Source organism: Oryzias latipes, chromosome 21, assembly GCF_002234675.1.
Source record: "Oryzias latipes chromosome 21, ASM223467v1".
In the NCBI taxonomy this organism is placed as follows: Eukaryota; Metazoa; Chordata; class Actinopteri; order Beloniformes; family Adrianichthyidae; genus Oryzias; species Oryzias latipes.
This window is the reverse complement of record NC_019879.2, coordinates 4,327,551-4,346,535: the sequence shown is the minus strand read 5'-3', so window position 1 is coordinate 4,346,535 and position 18,985 is coordinate 4,327,551. Positions and strand designations below refer to the sequence as shown.

At 38.6% G+C, this 18,985-nt stretch overlaps 2 protein-coding genes across 26 annotated transcripts in view; both read left to right on the top strand.

The window, feature by feature from the left end:
* Positions 1 to 280: 280 nt before the first annotated feature.
* arl5a (ADP ribosylation factor like GTPase 5A) lies at positions 281 to 7,145 on the top strand. The gene is made up of 6 exons (XM_023951027.1): positions 281 to 658; positions 5,057 to 5,117; positions 5,242 to 5,389; positions 5,620 to 5,703; positions 6,252 to 6,403; positions 6,552 to 7,145. The coding sequence occupies exons 1-6, from the start codon at positions 613 to 615 to the stop codon at positions 6,598 to 6,600; spliced, it is 540 nt and encodes a 179-aa protein (XP_023806795.1). The 5' UTR covers positions 281 to 612; the 3' UTR covers positions 6,601 to 7,145.
* A 4,057-nt stretch (positions 7,146 to 11,202) lies between these two features.
* Positions 11,203 to 18,985, top strand: part of neb (nebulin) — a 61,354-nt gene continuing 53,571 nt past the window's right edge. For 24 of the 25 annotated variants that reach the window (XM_023951076.1, XM_023951075.1, XM_023951077.1 and 21 more), the window contains exons 1-10: positions 11,203 to 11,287; positions 11,979 to 12,067; positions 12,316 to 12,402; positions 15,619 to 15,675; positions 16,369 to 16,476; positions 16,548 to 16,655; positions 16,983 to 17,087; positions 17,185 to 17,289; positions 17,471 to 17,575; positions 18,072 to 18,176. In XM_023951076.1, coding sequence (XP_023806844.1) covers positions 12,337 to 12,402; positions 15,619 to 15,675; positions 16,369 to 16,476; positions 16,548 to 16,655; positions 16,983 to 17,087; positions 17,185 to 17,289; positions 17,471 to 17,575; positions 18,072 to 18,176 — 759 coding nt within the window. In that variant the 5' untranslated portion in view covers positions 11,203 to 11,287; positions 11,979 to 12,067; positions 12,316 to 12,336. The remainder of the gene's footprint in view (positions 11,288 to 11,978; positions 12,068 to 12,315; positions 12,403 to 15,618; positions 15,676 to 16,368; positions 16,477 to 16,547; positions 16,656 to 16,982; positions 17,088 to 17,184; positions 17,290 to 17,470; positions 17,576 to 18,071; positions 18,177 to 18,985) is intronic. The other variant, XM_023951055.1, reaches the window with a different exon arrangement.

Genomic DNA, 18,985 nt, shown 5'->3' with positions numbered 1-18,985 from the left:
AGAACTGAAGGACTGTTTATTTTTGTGTATATTATATTATATTATATTATATTATATTATATTATATTATATTATATTATATTATATTATATTATATTATATTATGTTATGTTATGTTATGTTATGTTATGTTATGTTATGTTATGTTATGTTATGTTATGTTATATTATATTATATTAATTATATTATATTATATTATATTATATTATATTATATTATATTATATTATATTATATTATATTATATTTATCTGAATTGAACAGTAGTTGCCGTAGTACGCATGCGCAAGGTTGACAACCAAGCGCACTTCAGAACAGCCAGCTGATATCAACCACTTAGCAACGGTGGTTAGCGTGTATCTTCCGTTTCTTTCTGTAGCAACATTAGCCGTCAGTGTTGTACATGACAGGTTTTCAGGCCATGCAGGGCTGTAAGCTTGGCGCATAATCATCATGACAGCTTTGCTCGAGCTATTTAACTGTCCTTTGTCGGTGTAGTTAGCCTGCTAGCTTACTGAGGTGAAGTTGACATCAGCACTGCAATCATTTACGCTAGTTAGCTAAGTTACCGGGGTGCTTTACAAGCTGGACTCAACAAGCGTCGCCGTCAGCCATGGGGATACTCTTCACAAAGCTGTGGAGGCTTTTTAATCACCAAGGTAAGCATGGTTTCGTCGGGGGGGGGGGAGACGAGGTTCTTGGACTCGTTGGTTCTATTTGGAGGCCCGATGATCTTGTTCGTTCACCCATCTAATTAGCCTTCGAGCTCGGATCCTTTGTCATTTTAACAGCAGGGTTGTTGTGTGTCAGCGAAGACTTCAGGTCAAATAAATGTGTGTGTCGGTTTCTGTTTAATCACGTCGCCGCAGATGATGATGTATTGTTCCACTAACTTTTATGAGTCCAGCTTGCGTTTGGTTATTCATGGTTGTCAGGTTCGAGCTCCACGTAAGTGAAACCACGTCAGGTGATCTTGAATCAGTAAAGCAGGTCATAGAAACACGAGTCCCGCCGTCCAAAGCTCGGTCCAGGCCAGTGCCAGGCTGGTTTTTATGTCGGGAGATGTTCACATGGAGAACACTGCAGTCCACATCAGCAGAACCCTCTGGATCAATGAATGACTGACTACTATCACTGACTTCACACTCCAGTGCTTCTGTACACTTCCAGGTACAGCAGGCAGTAACAACAGTTTATGGTTGATTTGAACTTTATAGATCCTAAATTATCATTATTGTTGACATGAATTGCAATCCAGACCACAGAAGTTATTGTAATACTTACAATGCAGTGCAAAGTAACATATTTTTTTTTTTAGACGTACTTAACCCTTGTGCCGTCTTGTGGGGTCCAGATGACCCCACCCTTAACATTGACGTGTTCTCCCTACCATGACAAAGGTGGATAAAGGTGGAAAGATTTCATGTAATCCATGGACACCAGTGAAGATCACAAATCATTGAAGAATAAAAAAGTTCAGCGCACTGTATTGTGGGGTCCAGATGACCCCGCTCCCAACGTTAATGTGCCTTGGAGGTGGAGGTGTTTTTAATTCAGTTAATTCAACATTTTATTTAAGCATATGGTAATACATAATGTCCTAAATTGGTTTTTTTTTTGCCTTATTTAACTAGTTTTTGCTCTAATTCACTTTTTTATTGAAAAGTTACTTTTTTTTTTTACTCTTGCTCATACAGTTATTTGGATGACTGCTCTTTACTTTCCTTAGTAATGTTTTGCCTTAGACGCACGTTGGGAGGGGGGTTATCTGGACCCCATAAGATAGCACAAGGGTTAAAGTCCCACTCCGGTCCTCTTTTGATCAATCTTCAAAGCATTCCCAGTGGTCTTTCAATTGTGATGATGCCGTTTATTTTTATTTATTTTTTTAGCTCAAATGAAAAAACCTGTCGTTTCCTAGGACATAGTTTCTGCAGAACAGCAAGAGTTCATTAGAAGTTCACCTCTGAGTTATGGGCGGGACTGTTGGCTCGGAGTGAGCCCGCCCTTACTCCCTGATATCCATCTGTTAACAGCCTCTCCTGCTAGCTTACTCACACCACCAACCTAACATTACTGCTGAAAAAAAAAGGTGAGCTATCTCGAGGATAGACTGGTTCTATCTATCTCTCTATCTAAATACAAAACAGTATATAATGTTGTTCAAATAAATGTAGAATAATTGAGGGGAAAAAATGGAGCCATCCAGCCGTACAGTTTTGATCCAGATTCCAGATCGGATGAGAAAAACAAAGACGCACATGGACCTATTTGTCTACAAATGCATCAGAATAGAGCAGAGCTGGGAGCTTGAGACTCGCCATAGTAGCTTCTACATCACACCTACAAGCTTTTTCCAAAGGCTTTTTTTGCATCTGCTGCTGACTCACAGCAATTTGAACAAACACACTCGTTTTCTTTATGAAGGTGCCTGGCCACACATACTTTTTTAAAATGCGTGCGGCCAGCCCTGAACTCTTTTCTCAGCAGCACAGACCTAGCGGAAGGGTTAAGGTTAGGATTACGGGTTACGGGTTACGGTTTGGGTTAAACCACCAAATAGTTCCTGATCACGGCTGCGTCTGCTGCTCCCCGCCTCTCCATGGATCAAATGCGGAGAACACTTTTGACACACCTAGCTGCGCTAATGGGAATTTAAGTTTAATTTAACCACAAAATGCAAACTTGGACACTTAAAATATATGTGGGCGATGCAGCAATGTGCATTACGTGGGGCCAACAGGAACTTTGGTCACATTTTGTGCTGCTCCCACGTAAATACATGAGAATAACATCAGCCTTTCTTTAGACATATCATGAGAAAAGATCTACAGGAAAAAACATTATTTTCGTTGAAGTGAGTCTTGTAATGATGGCAGAATGCATGATCCAGCTCACACTACTGTTTTCTTCAAGCCATCTTCTAAACTTGCACCTGCGTGACCTTATTTTTGTTCACATGACTTGTTTTTCCATATTTCAGTTGCAGTTTTGTTAATATAGTGAGACATCTGCGTGCTGCACCACATCTCCCCTTTGTTGGAAGTAAAAATAGCCGTTTACAGCAATTCAATCTTTAGAGTGAACTTGGAACATTAGGCAGCTTTTATTTTTACCTTGATTAGACTTGATTGTGTTTGCTTTTTCTTTCAACTTTCTTTCCACTTTTCACTTTCTTTTATTAATGTTTCAGTTCTAGTGTTAGTGACACCCGTAACAGGAAACGGAATACACCTTCTCCAAATATAAAAGTACTTTTTCCAACCATAAACATTGTTTGTAAGTAGCTGTTTACCTTTTCTTGTGTGAAAGATGCTGATGTTTTGGACTGTAGTTGAGAGGTTGTAGGTTTAAATCCACTTCAGAACCAGTTCCCCCCACACAGCTTTAAGGGGGAGTTCCAAGCTTGGCTTTGACTGCAGCTCACTGTAAAAACATGAAAAACAACAACTGTCCGACAACAAGGTGTGTGACAACAAGTGGGACTTTATTAGTAAAGGTAGCGATAAGCTCTGTCTCTCAGTGAAATTGATATATTTCTTTAAAGTTTGACCTTTCCAATGTTTTCTTTATGTCTGTGGGAAAAGCAAGGCCTCAAGTTAAAGATGCACTACAATAAAATTGGCATTTTTGGGGTTTTTAACATGTTCTTGTGCCATTTTTCTTATGACGGAGCACAAATAAAATGAAAATTAACTTAAAAATTGCATTTCTGAGTAGGGCTGCTATATTAATGATACATATTGGGATGGCGATATTACTTAATCAAATGAACTTATGAACAAATAGCAAAACAGCCGAAAACATCATTTCAATTTGACTGCAACAGTTTAATTTAAAGAAGAGTCAACACAACTTAAATTATTCTCGACTTTACTTTTTTGATAATTTGCTTAAACAGATGTTCATCTTTTGTCAACTTATCAACAAATCTTTTATTGGCTAAAGCCAGTTCATGTTTGCTTTATGGTGTGCAGATTTCATTCAGCCTTTAGAAATGTATCAATAGGACAGAGACGGCATTGAACTTAAAAAAAGCCCCCCCCCCCCCCCCCCCCCCCCCGCGAGAGCACTGCATCTTTACTGTTAGTGGCAACAATCCGACACATGGTCATGTTTTTAGGCAGTTTTAGTTCTGATCTCATGTAAAAATGGATCAACTGGAGGCAGAATTAGGAATAAAGTGCTTCTTCTGTCAATCCGCTCCCCTTTAGTGAATCTGTTCTCGTTTTCTCAGCAGCTTTAGACTTTCCAGTTGGTTCAGACTACAGTTGACTGACTGAAACCCTTTTCTCATGGGGTATTTTCTATTAAGAAAGCACAAACAACTCATTTGGGATTGAAAATCAACATTTCATAGACAGCATGAAAACACCAAAAGCAGAAGCAAAGACTGAGTAGAAATCAATACAGGAGTTCCTTACAAAAGAAACCTGTTTTATCTGATGTTTCATTATGTTGTGACTTCCTCTCTGTTTGCATTTAACCTAATATCAGTTTCTTAGATGACAGTTTTTATTTGTGAAATCCTTTGTTTGGTAGATTTTTTGTTTAATCTACAGGTCAACTTTTCCGGTGAGTCCGGTGAGATTTTGGTCTCTGTGGGGTAGTGTCTTCAAACTTGGAGCCTCAAACCAAACGCAGCTAAATCCGTTTCCAGGCTAATCCTACCAAAAATGCTTTTCCCAGTGCGTTCTAGTATTTCTCTTTATGAGATGCTCAAGCTAGTGGTAGCTCACAAAACATCTGCTGCATTGTTCTGCAAACATTTTGACAGCTTGGATTTAGTTAAACTTTGTGTTGGAGCCAATTTCCAAAGGAGATGATAAAATAAAATAGTTTTTGGTAAATATATTCTGTCATTTGTAATTTTTGTTCAAGAAAGCATAGGCAGGGAGGGAAAAAAAGGATTAAACTTGAATTTGTATTAAAAAAAATCTGAGATTCTATCTTTTAGGCATATTGCCCAGCTTTTAGAGAAATGAATACATAAGGCAAATGACGTTAGCATCAACTGGTCACCATCACATTCAATTCCGTCTTTTTTACTTTCACAGAGCACAAAGTAATTATTGTGGGGCTGGATAATGCAGGCAAGACTACAATTCTGTACCAGTTGTAAGTTTCTACATGCAACACACCTTGCATTTGAAATATGTTTCATAAGTTTACAGCTAAGGGCAAAAAAGCTATTTTTCTTTGCTATGATTATTTTTGTAATGTGCGTGTGTGTGTTTTGCAGTTCAATGAATGAGGTGGTGCACACCTCCCCTACAATAGGAAGTAATGTGGAAGAGATTGTCGTCAACAACACCCATTTTCTCATGTGGGACATCGGGGGTCAGGAGTCCCTTAGGTCTTCGTGGAATACATATTACACAAACACGGAGGTAATCATTGCTCTGGCTCCCTTCTAATGTGAAACACAACTGTTTGTTACACCTTTTTTTTATTGTGTACTCTTGTGTTTGTTTTTACATAATGAGACTTTGCTGATGAAAGCTGGAATTATTCTCTCCACGTAGTTCCTAGGTTTTACTAGAATCTTTTCAAACGTTTGCAAGAAATTAAAAAAAAAAAGTGAAATTTTAACCAACCTGATTTTGTCTTTGTTGTCTAGTTTGTAATTGTTGTGGTTGACAGCACAGACAGAGAAAGAATCTCTGTGACCAAAGAAGAACTCTACAGAATGCTTGCACATGAAGTAAGTCAACATATCCCAGATGAACTCTTTTAAATGAAGTTTCTAGTTTTTAAATGTTAGTTTAATCATTGGACCGTAGTTTCTATTTCCTGTCCTGTTCCCTCAGAATTCTTCATAAATCTCCCTTTTTTATCTTGTATTTGTGTTGAAAACCTGCTTTCTTAAACTGCACTGCAGAACACAGATCAATGTCTAAAAAGGCTTTTGGAAATGTACAGTTATGTATTTATTTTGCCGTGTAAGGTTACAACGACAATGATCAGTCTACTATAAATGTATTTGTCTGTGAAAGTCTTTATTGGATGCTATAGATCTTCATTAAGTTGGACTAAATGAGCCTTTGAGAGAAGAGCAGACTTTGATATCAAATCTGATCCAAGTTTGAATGAATCAATAACCCTACGCTGTATAAAGAGCTGTTGACTCGATGAACATGTATTGTACAAATGTATGTAAATATGAACGGGATGTTTTTGTGCCTGTGTGTTCTCATCACGTTGTCATCCATTTAAACTGTATTCTTTTATCCTTTTTTCTTTTCTTTCCAGGACTTAAGAAAAGCAGGCTTATTAATCTTTGCCAACAAGCAGGATGTGAAAGGCTGTATGACTGTAGCGGAGATTTCTCAGAGTCTCCAACTTACCTCCGTCAAAGACCACCAGTGGCACATCCAGGCCTGTTGCGCCCTTACAGGGGAGGGGTAAGAACTCCATTTACCGCTCCATCTTAACCCCCACATGCATGGCATTGACTATATTTGAATGAAGTGCTGAGTTTTTGTCCTGACTTGGTGTATCTTTATTTTTATCTTCACCTTTTTTTTTTTCTCCGTCTCTTTTTACCTCCAGGTTGTGCCAGGGTCTGGAGTGGATGATGTCACGACTGCGCGTCAGATGATGAGCTTGACGGTTTTGTTTGTCTTTTTCTGCATCCGCATACGAGGGACTGGAGGGTGAGGTCCTCTCCAGTCTGGGGCAGACCCCAGGATATTCTATTCTATCGTAATAATTTATTTTTCAAAAGACATTTGAAGTCAAAACAAACCAACGAAAAAGAAACCATGACACTTTTACCGGAACAGTGGACAACAAAGAGCCGGAAACTATTTAAAGTTCAACTTCTGCACGGCTTTCTCAGCAAGAAGACAGAGATCAGTAAATTGACTTGGAACTGGACGTGGATTTTATTCTTCAGCTGTGTGTGGATGTAGTCCACAGTGGCCTTGCAGTATTACCGGACTGGCTGTGGTGGTTTTCATTGCATTCCCCCCTTTTGTGTACAGTCCAGTATTCTCCTAAAACGCGGTGCCTGCTGCAGAATGCTGAAGCAGAGGCCACTGGTGACTGAAACATGCTTGAACGATGATTTAAAAACAAGCCCTTCTTACTTCACTTCCTATGAATACCCGCTGAAATAAAGTGTTTTTATTTGTTTCAGGTGAACTCCGTTGTGTCATGAATTCTTTTGGACATCGTCCTAGAACATGCTAGATTCTTCTGTAGCTTTACTTACCGGTAAATGTTTACAGAATAAGTCACCCGAACTAATTGCCTTTCATTTTCTATAGAAACCATGACATGCAGCTGCATGCTGAAGAACAGAGGAAGATGGGAAGAGCAAAACAAACCAGTTTAACTGTAAGCAGCAGCATATGAGGGATTTTAAAGGAGTTATAAGGATGTAGAATAGAAAGGCTGCTGGCTTAGTTTAAAAGCATGAGAGGGTTTTTAAATCATTTTGGTTCATAAACCTTAACCATATATATTTATTTTCTGGTGGCTACATTGAAGAAGACTTAATTCAGTCTATACAAAGGGGTAAAAAGTTATTTTTGAGTCATCAGTTCTGTAAGCTTTTCCATTTAGAGCAACAGGAGAGGTCTTCACACTTTGAACTGAGAGACGGAATGGACAACAGTAATCCAGGAAATCACATTGTTTGATTGTTAAAGAATTTATTTGTATCACGGTGCAGAAAATAAGGATTTCCCCTCATACAAGCAAACAAGCCAGAGTTCTGTCCCTCGCAGACCCGTGACTACTTCAGGGATCCTATCCTCCACTTGTTGCCTGTACCAGTGTCACCTTCTTGGACTGCTTGTCTGTATAAATGTCACCTGTCCACACCTTAAACCAATCAAACTGGAACCTTTCCACCAAGACCAAAGAGCTATCAAAGGACACCAGGAACAAGATTATTCACCTGAACAAGACCGGAATGAACCAATCCTAAATAAGCTTGATGAGAAAGGATCAACTGTTGGAGCGATTATTTGAAGATTTGAGGAACGCAAGATCACTTACAGTCTCCACCTCCTCCAGGGATCCATGCAAGATCTTACCTAGTGATTTACAAATGATCTTGAGAGACCAAAACGGAACTCTCTGTGTTTGGAGGAGAAAGAATGCTGAGCTGCTTCCAAGAACACCATTCCCATTGTTGAGCATGGGGGTAGAAACATCATGCTGTCTGGATTGGATACAGGATGACTAATAATAATTGAAGGATGAATGAAGTAATTTGTGGTCAGGTTTGAGGTAAAAACCTAAAATCATTGAAGATGAAACATAGCTGGATCTTCCAGCTTGAATACATGTCAAGCATTTCAAGGTCCTGGAATGGTCCAGCCCAGTGTTTCCCAACTCCCGATTCTCTGGGAACCATGGCCGGATTTTTTATTTTCAGTCCTACCCTGCTTTAACACACCTACCTGCCTTTGAATATTTTCCAGTATCAGGGTTTTGCACGGTTTAACGATGAGCTATTCTCTTCAGCGGGTTTCCATTCTTCCATTTTACTTGAATAGATTAGATAATATTATTAGAATAGATAGAATAGATATTATTTATATATATAAATATATATATATATATATATATATATAAATATATATATATATATATATATATATATATATATATATATATATATATATATATATATATAAATATATATATATATAAATATATATATATATATATATATAAAGGCAAATTATACTCTTGCTTAGGTAAAGTGGGCTATATTGTTTTGTTGCTTTTTTGTTTGTTATAGTCGATATTGAGACTGGTGGTCATTTAAAATCTCAGAGACAGACGGCCAATCTTTTGTTTAAATGCTTGGAATACAAAAGTGGAGGAACAAACAAACTTTTATTTAACACAAAAAATGCTTTTGCCAACTAAAAATAAGAGAAGCGTGGTGGTGTGTTATTTATAGGGAAAATAACTTATTATATATTAAATATTTTATCAGTATTAACCAACAACTCATTTAAAAATATGGTTTTGACAGTGATACTGTAAAAATATAACATGGATCATCAATAATTTGTTTTACTTATCCCTTGTGCTGTCTTGTGGGGTCCAGATGACCCCACCCTTTCTTTCATTGACGTGTTCTCCCTACCATGACAAAGGTGGATAAAGGTGGAGAGGATTTCATGTAATCCATGGACACCAGTGAGGTTCACAAATCATTGAAGAAAAAGGTTCAGGGCATTACGCCGGCCAAAGCTCGGTCCAGGCCAGTGCCAGGCTGGTCTTTATGTCGGGAGATGTTCACATGGAGAACACTGCAGTCCACATCAGCAGAACCCTCTGGATCAATGAATGACTGACTACTATCACTGACTTCACACTCCAGTGCTTCTGTACACTTCCAGGTACAGCAGGCAGTAACAACAGTTTATGGTTGATTTAAACTTAATAGATCCTAAATTATCATTATTATTGACATGAATTGCAATCCAGACCACAGAAGTTATTGTAATACTTACAATGCAGTACAAAGTAACTTTTTATTTTATTTTAGATGTACTTAACCCTGGTGCTATCTTGTTGGGTCCAGATGACCCCACCCTTACATTGACGTGTTCTCCCTACCATGACAATGGTGGATAAAGGTGGAGAGGATTTATTTCATGTAGTCCATGGACACCAGTGAAGATCACAAATCAAGAAAAAAGGTCTTGTGGGGTCCAGATGTCCCCACAAGACATGACCCCCTCTGAGGCACATTAACGCTGGGAGTGGGGTCATCTGGACCCCACAAGATAGCACAAGGGTTAAGCAGAAATGCTATAAAAACAAAAACTAAGCAAGAAGATGCTGTTTTTAACTCGGTTAATTCAACATTTTATGTAAAATATCTGTTAATACATAATTTCCTAAATCTCTTTGTCTGCTTTCTACTAGTTCTAAACTAGTATCTTATATGTCCAACTTGTTTTTTTTACAAGTTACTTTTTTTAAAACTTTTGCTCATGCAGTAATTTGGATGCCTACTCTTTACTTTTCTTAGTAATGTTATGTTGAATTTAAGATTTAATTTTAGGACACTCCACCTTGCATCTGGTCTTGACCTGGACTTGTAGATTAAATGTAGAAACAGTTATGGCAATCTTACTTTTCGGGATGTTGTTAAAGTTCAGGGCAAACCCTGGCCTGGAAAACTCTGTTGCTGCTTCCTAGTGCATATGATGCGATAAGCCACAGGAGATTATCACTTCACAAAGTAAGTAAACATATGGCGGCTGTAAAATTATAAATTTATTTGTTTAAAAAAAAAAGAAGCTTTTTTATTTTGCAATTTGATGGGATGCTGATTGTAAGGATGCTTCTTTTAATGCAAACAAGCGGAGAGTCCAATAGAATGAAGGTATGTTACAACTGTCTGTTAAGGGTGGGAGGGGGTTCCACCCACCTGTTGCTGTCCATCATTTTTGCTGGGTTACATCCTTCTCCTGGTAGACTAGTTGAAAGGCTTTGCATAATATTATGGAGAATTTAGAGCTCATATTTCTCATCAATATTTCTGGTCTAGATGGCAGATTTTTCAGAAGACACAGAAAATAGGAAAATTTCAGCTATTATTTTTTTCCCTTTTTCTGCCATAAAAAAACAAAAAAAGAACTTATCTATGAAAAAGAAATCAAGTCCCTGTAATCTTTGATTTTTACTTGTATATCATAAATACACGAACCATTTCAAAGCGGGTATTATTTCCGTTTATAACATGTGCAGTTAAAGCATTGCAAATTATATTGGTCTAAATGTCTTAAAAGGGGAAAATTCATTTGGACTCATCTTTGTTTCAAGAGAAAGTTTTAGAAAAATATTTTCTAAGTTGCTTTAACTTTTACATTTTTTTAATTACAACTTTTCTTTTTTTTGGCCTTAATTTACTCCTTTGACTCCACAGGGTTTGGCCTGCAGTCAGACCTGCTTACAAAAGATCTTTCACAAAATGAAACAACAGAAAGACAGTCGACGCCATCACGTCAGTGGGCCTGTTCTTGGTGGGTGGTTCTGTTGTGTTGTTCTTTCAGCCCAACTGCTCTGTCTGCCGGCTTCCTCATAACTGTACAGCTGATGCATTAACCTCAACAGGTGCATCTTTCTGAAATGATCACCTATGTATATTTAGATGCTGAAACCTGAGAGTGGCCCCCTGTGATTGGCCGAGCAGGCCATGTGATAACCTGGCTAGAAAATGCAGCCGGTGTCCGTCACCCATCGTTTCTCTGGAGGGAAGCTGGGGAGGATTTGGTGGCTTGGGAGACCTCTATACTTAAACATATCTGGTAAGCAAAGGAAAAGGATTAAAGCTGTAAAAATCCACTTTTTCTACAGTCTGCAGGGTTTTGCATCTTCTTGGACATACTTTGTCTTTATTGCCACCCCCTGGATTCAGGAGTGTCCCCCTCTGAGTAAGAAGTATAGGAAACTCTTTTTCTTTTTTGCGCGTTCAAGGAATACCTAGTCCAGCCAAAATCTTCAAGATCCGACTAATGTTGGTGGAAGCCTTGGATGTATTCTAAACTTTGGGAGCGGTCTCATCACTTGGAAATCTCAGTCTATACCTATTTTGTTCATCTGTTTCACTGAATATCTCCTCAACTGCAATTAAGAATTTCTTATATTTTAAAGAGAAGGCAGTCAAATTCTAAAAAAGGTAGTTAGTAAGCCGTCCTATATTTAACCTGCAGCCTCAGATGGCATTGCATCTCCATTTGCTAAACACAGTCAACCAATCAGGCCGTGGCATTAGCTTACATGTCAAATAGCTGAGGCACAGTTGGGCAGCTGTTGGCAACCTTCAGCCAGGAGCCACAGTTTGGAAATCTGTGTTATAGCATGTAAGGGGGAGGGTTTTTAAGTCACATCTTCAAAGCCAGGCGCCCATCACTACACATTCAGCCTCCCAATCTGCCTTTGTCTCTGTATAGCCATTGATGTTGTATGATTTCTCTCACACTGTATCACTTTGTTTAGGACCGGAGCAAGTGGCGAAGTTGGAGTCAGTTTGAAAACTAGTGGATGGCAAGTTTTCTCTCAGCGAATACTGTGGGAGCCTTTTGCTGGTATGCAAAGCACTTGGTTGAAATCAACCTGTTAGAAAGACACAAGCATTTGTACCGCACGCATCATGTCTTTTTTTGTTGCAGTTTTGCAACCTTACTGGATTCAACATTCTAAAAAAAACTTGATGACTATTTTTTGTGGCCAAATGTTTATTTCTACACCTCCCAAACCCATGGGTGTTACTAGACAAAAGAAAAGAAAAAAACAATGACGGCCTGAATGAAAATCTAACCTCTGTTTTGTGTAGAACTTGTGAAAAAGTGCCAAAATGGCAGACAATCCAGAGTATGAGGAGGATTTTGAGGAGGAGGAGGAAGAGGAGACTCTGGGCGAGGTAAGCAAACGTTTTTCTCCCTCACAATCACTCTGGGCCTTTTTTGATAACCTCATCATCTTTAATGTGGTACGTTTTAATGTTTCCAGCCCAATTTTGACTCAAAGTTTTATTTACCCCTCGAAGCTCATTGGATAAAAACTATGAATGGAGCTGAATTTCCCACCGTTCAGTGGTTTAAATTTGGTTGATGCTAAGTCCAGATTTCGAGCTTCATTTTAATTGAAATGCTCCTCCTAACATTTTTTTGGGGAATCCTGGGACAAAAATCACACTTATTAAATGGGTTACAGTTGTTCTGTCTTTATAAACTTCTTGTACGCATTCAACAGAACCTGTCACTAAGTGGAAGTTTCAGTAGTCCTATGCTGATCAATTGGTGAAGCCACCCCGCTAAATTGCTATTTCACCAACATAAGATTACTTATAAACTTTTATTGATTTGTGTAGTTTTTTTCTGTTGTTTCCTTGTTGAATCTGTTTTCCTGAAAAGTTGTTTTCTGCTGCATTTAGACTTTTTTTTTCTGTCCGTGAATGTTTATTCTTTTGTGGAAGTCTTTGATGGAAGAGTGAAAACAGAAGACTAACGTCTAAGCCCATAATTCCTGGATAAAATGGGCTTAAAGTTAGTCTTGTATTTGTTTGTACTTAATACTGCTGATATCTTATAGGGGAGTCCGAATGGTTATTGTCATAGAACTACCAAATTATGCCATCATATATTTGTCATTGATCATTTAACTCCCATATAACATATTACCAGTTTGAAATAGATCAGTGTCTTTTCTGAAAAGACACTGATCTTTGGGAGGTGGGACAGGTAGACACAAAATCAATACACTCTGGTTTCACTAGTCCTTTCATCTAGATTGTGGAGAAAAGTTGCCTTGTTTTTGGTAAAATAGTAAGATGGCTTTTTATCTATTCTACAGAATGGGGAGAAACATAGTGCTGTTTAAGGTACGGCTTATTTTAAAAGCTAACAGCTTTTAAAATAAATAAAAGCCTTCTTTTTCTTTCCCTCTTCCTCTTTCTTTTGAGCGTTTTATTGATTTATCATTTGGTTAATAATGACTCAAGCGTGAGACTCTGAGTCTCTCTCTGGCATTGAGACAAATTTAGAAATGGACTTCAGTAGCACCTAGAGAGGTCTAGAAAAAAGACGAGTGAGAGGGGAGAAAGAGAGAGGGATGGAAAATGAGAAGAGCCGCTGTGCTGTAAATCACACTCCAGTATCCACAAACATTTTAACCATACAGTTCAAGACAGTTGTGTGCAGGCGTGAACATTTTTGACCTGAGGCTTGAGACTGTACGGTTCCAGTGATTATCAGTGCCTATGGTTCTCTCCTGTCTGATAGATTCGGGTATTAAACCTCTTACAAATGTTGTTAAAATGATTGAGATGTTTTTTCTCTCAGCTCTGGTTGGTTTGCTCCTGGTTTTAAGGACCACTGAAGGTCTATTCTAACCCTTCCGTTCTTTTAGCTCTTATGCTACGTACAAACCCGGCCGTGTGATGCGCGTTGTTGTGGATTTTGAACACGCTTTTAGCATACAGTGTTCAGTCTGAACTGTTGCTACTGGATACTAGCGCCTGTACCTACGTTTGGTAGAGGTTTGTGCGAAATGTTGAAGTGGTGCAACCTTGATGCCTGGTACAACTTTGCTCCAGGCTTTTTCTTTCACAGCTCTGTTCTGATATATGAAAGACTTGGGGACAAATATTTCCAAAAAAAACAAACAAACAAATCTTTAATTTCTCCTACATGATCAATTTTTTAAACAGTTGGTACTTCTGTGAATTGAAAAGGATGCTACCAATGCGTCACTACCAAATCCGAGTCCCTGAGTGGCCAAAGTTCTACCGGTATAACTTTAAACGAACGTTCGATGGCGAACGTTCGATGCCGAAAACAGGCGATCGCTACTTTTGAACGCAAAAAGCCTGAGTCGCGTCATTTGTGCGCCGTTACATAGACTTTTCATTGATAGTGGTGAACAGGCGTTTCAGAGGCTAGTGTGAACGTAGCATTTCTCTTACTTTCTTTAGCTGCTAAACAGGGTTGGGCCCTTTTAGTGGTTGGATGAGAGTACCTGAGGCTACCAGGTACACGTGTGTCACTTTCCAGTGTTTGGTAAAATGTGAAGACTGGACCAAGTTTGGAATTGGCCTTGAGGAAAAAATTCATGGGAATTTTAGATGAAGTTTGTTGGTTGCACCTTGACCAGAAACTTTTTCTGTTCCAGTTAAGAATAATTGAGTTTGATTAAAAAAATATGAATTGCTGGAAAACACTTTGAGACCTAAGTTACAAAGAACTGAGGTTAAAAATTGTTGTCTTTATTGTCAAAGCAAGAAGTCAGGTGGTTTGAGGAGCTACTGTGGGAAAATTTGACTTCCTATCGTCATGGAAGTGGTAGAATTTGAAATCCTAAAACTAAAAACCTAACTGTTGATGATGCTCAAGCCATTTAATCCATAGTCGTGCCTTCTGGTAGAGCGCTTTACAGACTTTTAAAAAAATGGCACAAACAGCTGTTCAGTGAACAGACCATTAAGTTGGAAGAATGTATTAACCAGCTAAAACTGATTTCCACGACCTTTCCATAAGGTTTGGTTGAAAACAAGACTGAAAAAACTTAAGAAGAAACTCTACCAACATTCCAACATTTATTTCCAGGTACATGGAACCATGTTATTTGTATTGTGGTTGTGTAGAGACATGGGAACATTGTCCAGGTTCTCGTACTTGACAACAAGCACAACGGGGCATGGAATAACACATCGGAATAGAATCTTTGTCATCTGCCGCTTGTAAATTTAGTTTGATGATCAAAGATTATGAGCCACAGAGTTCACAGTATACTCAAGATATTAATACTTCTTTATCCTCTTTTTAATAACGACTTAAATTGACTTGTGTCACCTTTAAATCACAATGTATTTATATTCAGGGGGTCAGGGAGCTTATTATAGCCTGACAGCTTAGTTCTGCACTCTCATGAACTAGATGGACTGTTTGGAGACAGTCTGTAGACCAGCAGGTTCTGTGACGCAGTGCTGAGCGGCATCCTACTTGTTATAAAGGACCTGGCAGCAACTGTTACACACCAGAGCTGTGGAAAAATCACCCTCAATCTAAAAATACTGTGCTGTTTCTCCCATAACTTGTTTTGGAAGACTGAAAACCCAGAGTGTGTCCTATATTTTTAGTATGTTAAGCAGATTACAACGACAACTGTGACTGAGCACACGACTCAGTCTTTGCAGGTAAACGCACCTCCTCCCAATGTACAACGGCTCATGCTGGGCAGGATGCTCCCCTGTTTGCACGCAAATCCTCACATCTCTGTTTGTCACCCCCCCTCCACCACCACCATTAATGCTTTTAGTAATGCAGGGAAAATGACTTTTTGGGGCTCTTTAGCAGATTGCAATTCAATGCATAGATGCAGTTTTACCTAAAAGTCCTTGGTGCTGATGAGCTTGTCACTGCATGCAGCAGAATTAACTGTAGTATGCAGGCTTTAAATAGTACTAAACTCTTCATTTTGCTTGACCTACATGTATCTCCTTCAGTCACTTTTCCCTTGATGTGACTATAATTACACTGTAGTTACATTTCCCTGATTTACGGACTCATGTGTCTATTAATTTAGCTTTAAATACAGTAGATTAAAATGTAATCACATAAGTTATGTAGGATGGTAAATTGCATTAATGATTATACTCTAGATTCCCCTGCAGTCTGCAGTGGCTTTACTGTCATGCGTTTGCTAATAGCCTCGCTTCACTGCATCAAGCTGGGAACCTTCTTCAGCCAAGGCCATGCTGACCCTAAGGCTGATTTGTGAAAGTTGAGGATGCAGTTGTACCTCAAGGGCATTAAGTCCCTTCAAATTCATAAAACTTTCTCTGTTCGTCGAGTATAAAGTTGACAGTTTTGGCTTTGTCCACTTCCAGTCTGGCTTGCCCACTCGGAAAGTCAGAAAGAGGGCCAAAGTCGACACCTCAAAGTTCATGACTCCATACCTGGCCCACAGCATGAAGATGCTGGAGCAGTACAGCCACGTAAGACCCCCATGTGGCCCGTAGTCTGTTCATTGTGAAGGATTTGTCAGTGAAACTGTTGCTCCTAACAGAATAAGTATCGCCAAGCTTATGAGATGTCCAAGGGGGCCCCTCCTGCCCTCACCACTGACACCCCTGAACTGATTCGCATCAGGAAGGCCCAGGAGCAGCTGAGTGAGGTAACACAGAGGACCTCACACTCTTTGAAGCTGTTGTACCTCTAGTAGGACATTTCCCCAATTTGACCGAACCTATTCGGTCTGGTTACTCCATTAGTGTAAGGTTTGTTAAATGTAGTTTTATTTGTAGAAAAGTTGTTTTTCTCATTTGAAATTTCTTCGATTTGACAAAAACACCATGCTTTACTTACCGTAATTGCAGCCTCTTTTAAAGTATTGTCAAAGTTTAATCCCTTGTCATTTCACAGAACACAAGCCTACTTCTTTTTTGTTTGTTTTTTCGAGCGTGATTTGGCTGCAAAGTGAAGTTGAGCATTTCATCTTTAGGTTAAATATCGCATGGAGGGAAATAAGGTTCGAACCTCCAGCTTGTACGATGGCGAAGCTCGGGAGATCGCCCACGTGAAGCGTGTCTCAGAGCTGATGAGCAAGGTGAATCAACTCAGCCAGATATAACACACAGCCATTTAGAAAACACATCGTCACAGCATTTGTTTAATGTTTTTACGTTCCTGATTATCTTTTGTAGGTTCTCTACAGGCAAAAGTGGGATGAGACTAAGGATAAGTACCTGCTGCCCCCTGACGCTCCTGAACTGGTTCTGGCTGTGAAAAATGCTGCCAATTACAGCAAAGTAGGTTAAGTGACACATTTAAGCTTAATGTTTTCTGACTGAAAATGTAGACAAATACATATTTTATGTTCATATTTATTTGAAATATTATATTGTATTATGTTGTGTTGTATTGTATTGTATTGCATTGCACTGCTTTGCATTACAGTCTATTCTATTCTGTTCTCTTTATTTTGATCAGAAACTCTACACCGAGGCCTGGGATGAAGAGAAGGTCCTGTACTGTCCTTACAGTGACAGCCCTGAGCTGCGCAGGGTGGCAAAGGCTCAGGAGGTCTTCAGTGATGTAAGATCATTCAACACACTTTATGTTGTCACAATTATTATGTGATGGTGTTTGACCTTTCAATTGCCATTACAATAGATATGATAATAGATAGTACACCTTCAGTAATAGTGTGTTTGAGTCCAATTCTGTAATGTTGGGCTTTTGGCTTTGACTACAAAAGTTGATTTTGTCGCTGATCCAAATATTTCTGAAAATAGGAGATACCAGACACAGGTTTGAGACACAAACGTCTCAAAACCAAAAAAAAAGTGAACTGATTGTTACTGTCAAATCTAATCAGTGAGCAAAATTTGAACCTGATGTAAGAAAACAATTTTTAGTCTTATTCCCATAAAATCTGTTATTTACTAATTTTCTTGTATAAGCTTTGTGCTTGTTCAATGAAAACCTTTTTTAACATCCCAGTTTCTGTTGAATGTTGTTATTTTAGGATACCTGCGACAGACTGACCTACTTGAACCAAGTTTCGTTGCTTGTGTGTTCACCTTCACAGATTCGCTATAAGAAGGGTCATGATCAGCGCAAAGCCAAGTACACTTGCTTACCTGATCCTCCAGAGGTGGAACTGGCCAGAAGAGTGGCGAATCAGCGCAGTGATGTAAGCTAACGAAAGGCGGGATATGTGCTCAAAACACATGAAGGATGGTTTTAAACTCCTCAAGTAGTTAGTACCATACATGTATATATGCATGTATATAAGTATGTATGAACGAATTGTACAAGAAAAAATATGTTCACATATCAGAGTCTGAAATTTGAAGTTGATGTTTCTGAATGAGATCAAACATCAAGTCAAAAGAACGGAACATAATTTAAATTATAAATTCAAATTTTCACTCTGCTTTTCAGATTATAAATTATTTAGTATGGTTCATTTTTGTGATCTTTAGTTGCTTGACTCCTCCCATTTAGTCAAAAGGAGTATCCAGTTTATACACTTCCTACACTAGACATACACGGTCTGTAGTACACCGGCTGTACTGATACTCTAAGTGTACTTACTAAAATAAGCTTTAAGTGTACTACTTTTTGCTAAGGGCAGTTCAGTCACTTTTGTTGGTTCACCTTGTCTAGAATAAAGGTCAAAGTTGAAAATGTTTAATAGAAGCCTTTTGAGTGTTAGATTTTAAGAAGAACTTGAAATTCCCACTAGGTAATGGTTAATGTTGTATCAGTCTTCTTAGCAACTAAAAACAACTCGAATACTGTCACATAAATGTTTAAAGTACATTTTAACCACTCAGAAATGTGCCTTGTGCAGTGAATTTATAAAAGTGGTTCTTTGAATATCAGCAGAGCATGAGCCATCACCACAAATAGAAGTCCACCTGCTCTGACATTCTTGACCACACTAGAACAGACATACTAACAAAAAGATCAAATGACAAGAATTTCTAGAGCCCGCTG

Bases quoted from the DNA above. Each gene is read 5' to 3' on its own strand.
- arl5a (XM_023951027.1), top strand. From the start codon at position 613: ATGGGGATACTCTTCACAAAGCTGTGGAGGCTTTTTAATCACCAAG. The intron at 5,118-5,241 runs GTAAGTTTCTAC...TGTGTTTTGCAG, and splicing joins ACTACAATTCTGTACCAGTT to TTCAATGAATGAGGTGGTGC. The intron at 5,390-5,619 runs GTAATCATTGCT...TTTGTTGTCTAG, and splicing joins CATATTACACAAACACGGAG to TTTGTAATTGTTGTGGTTGA.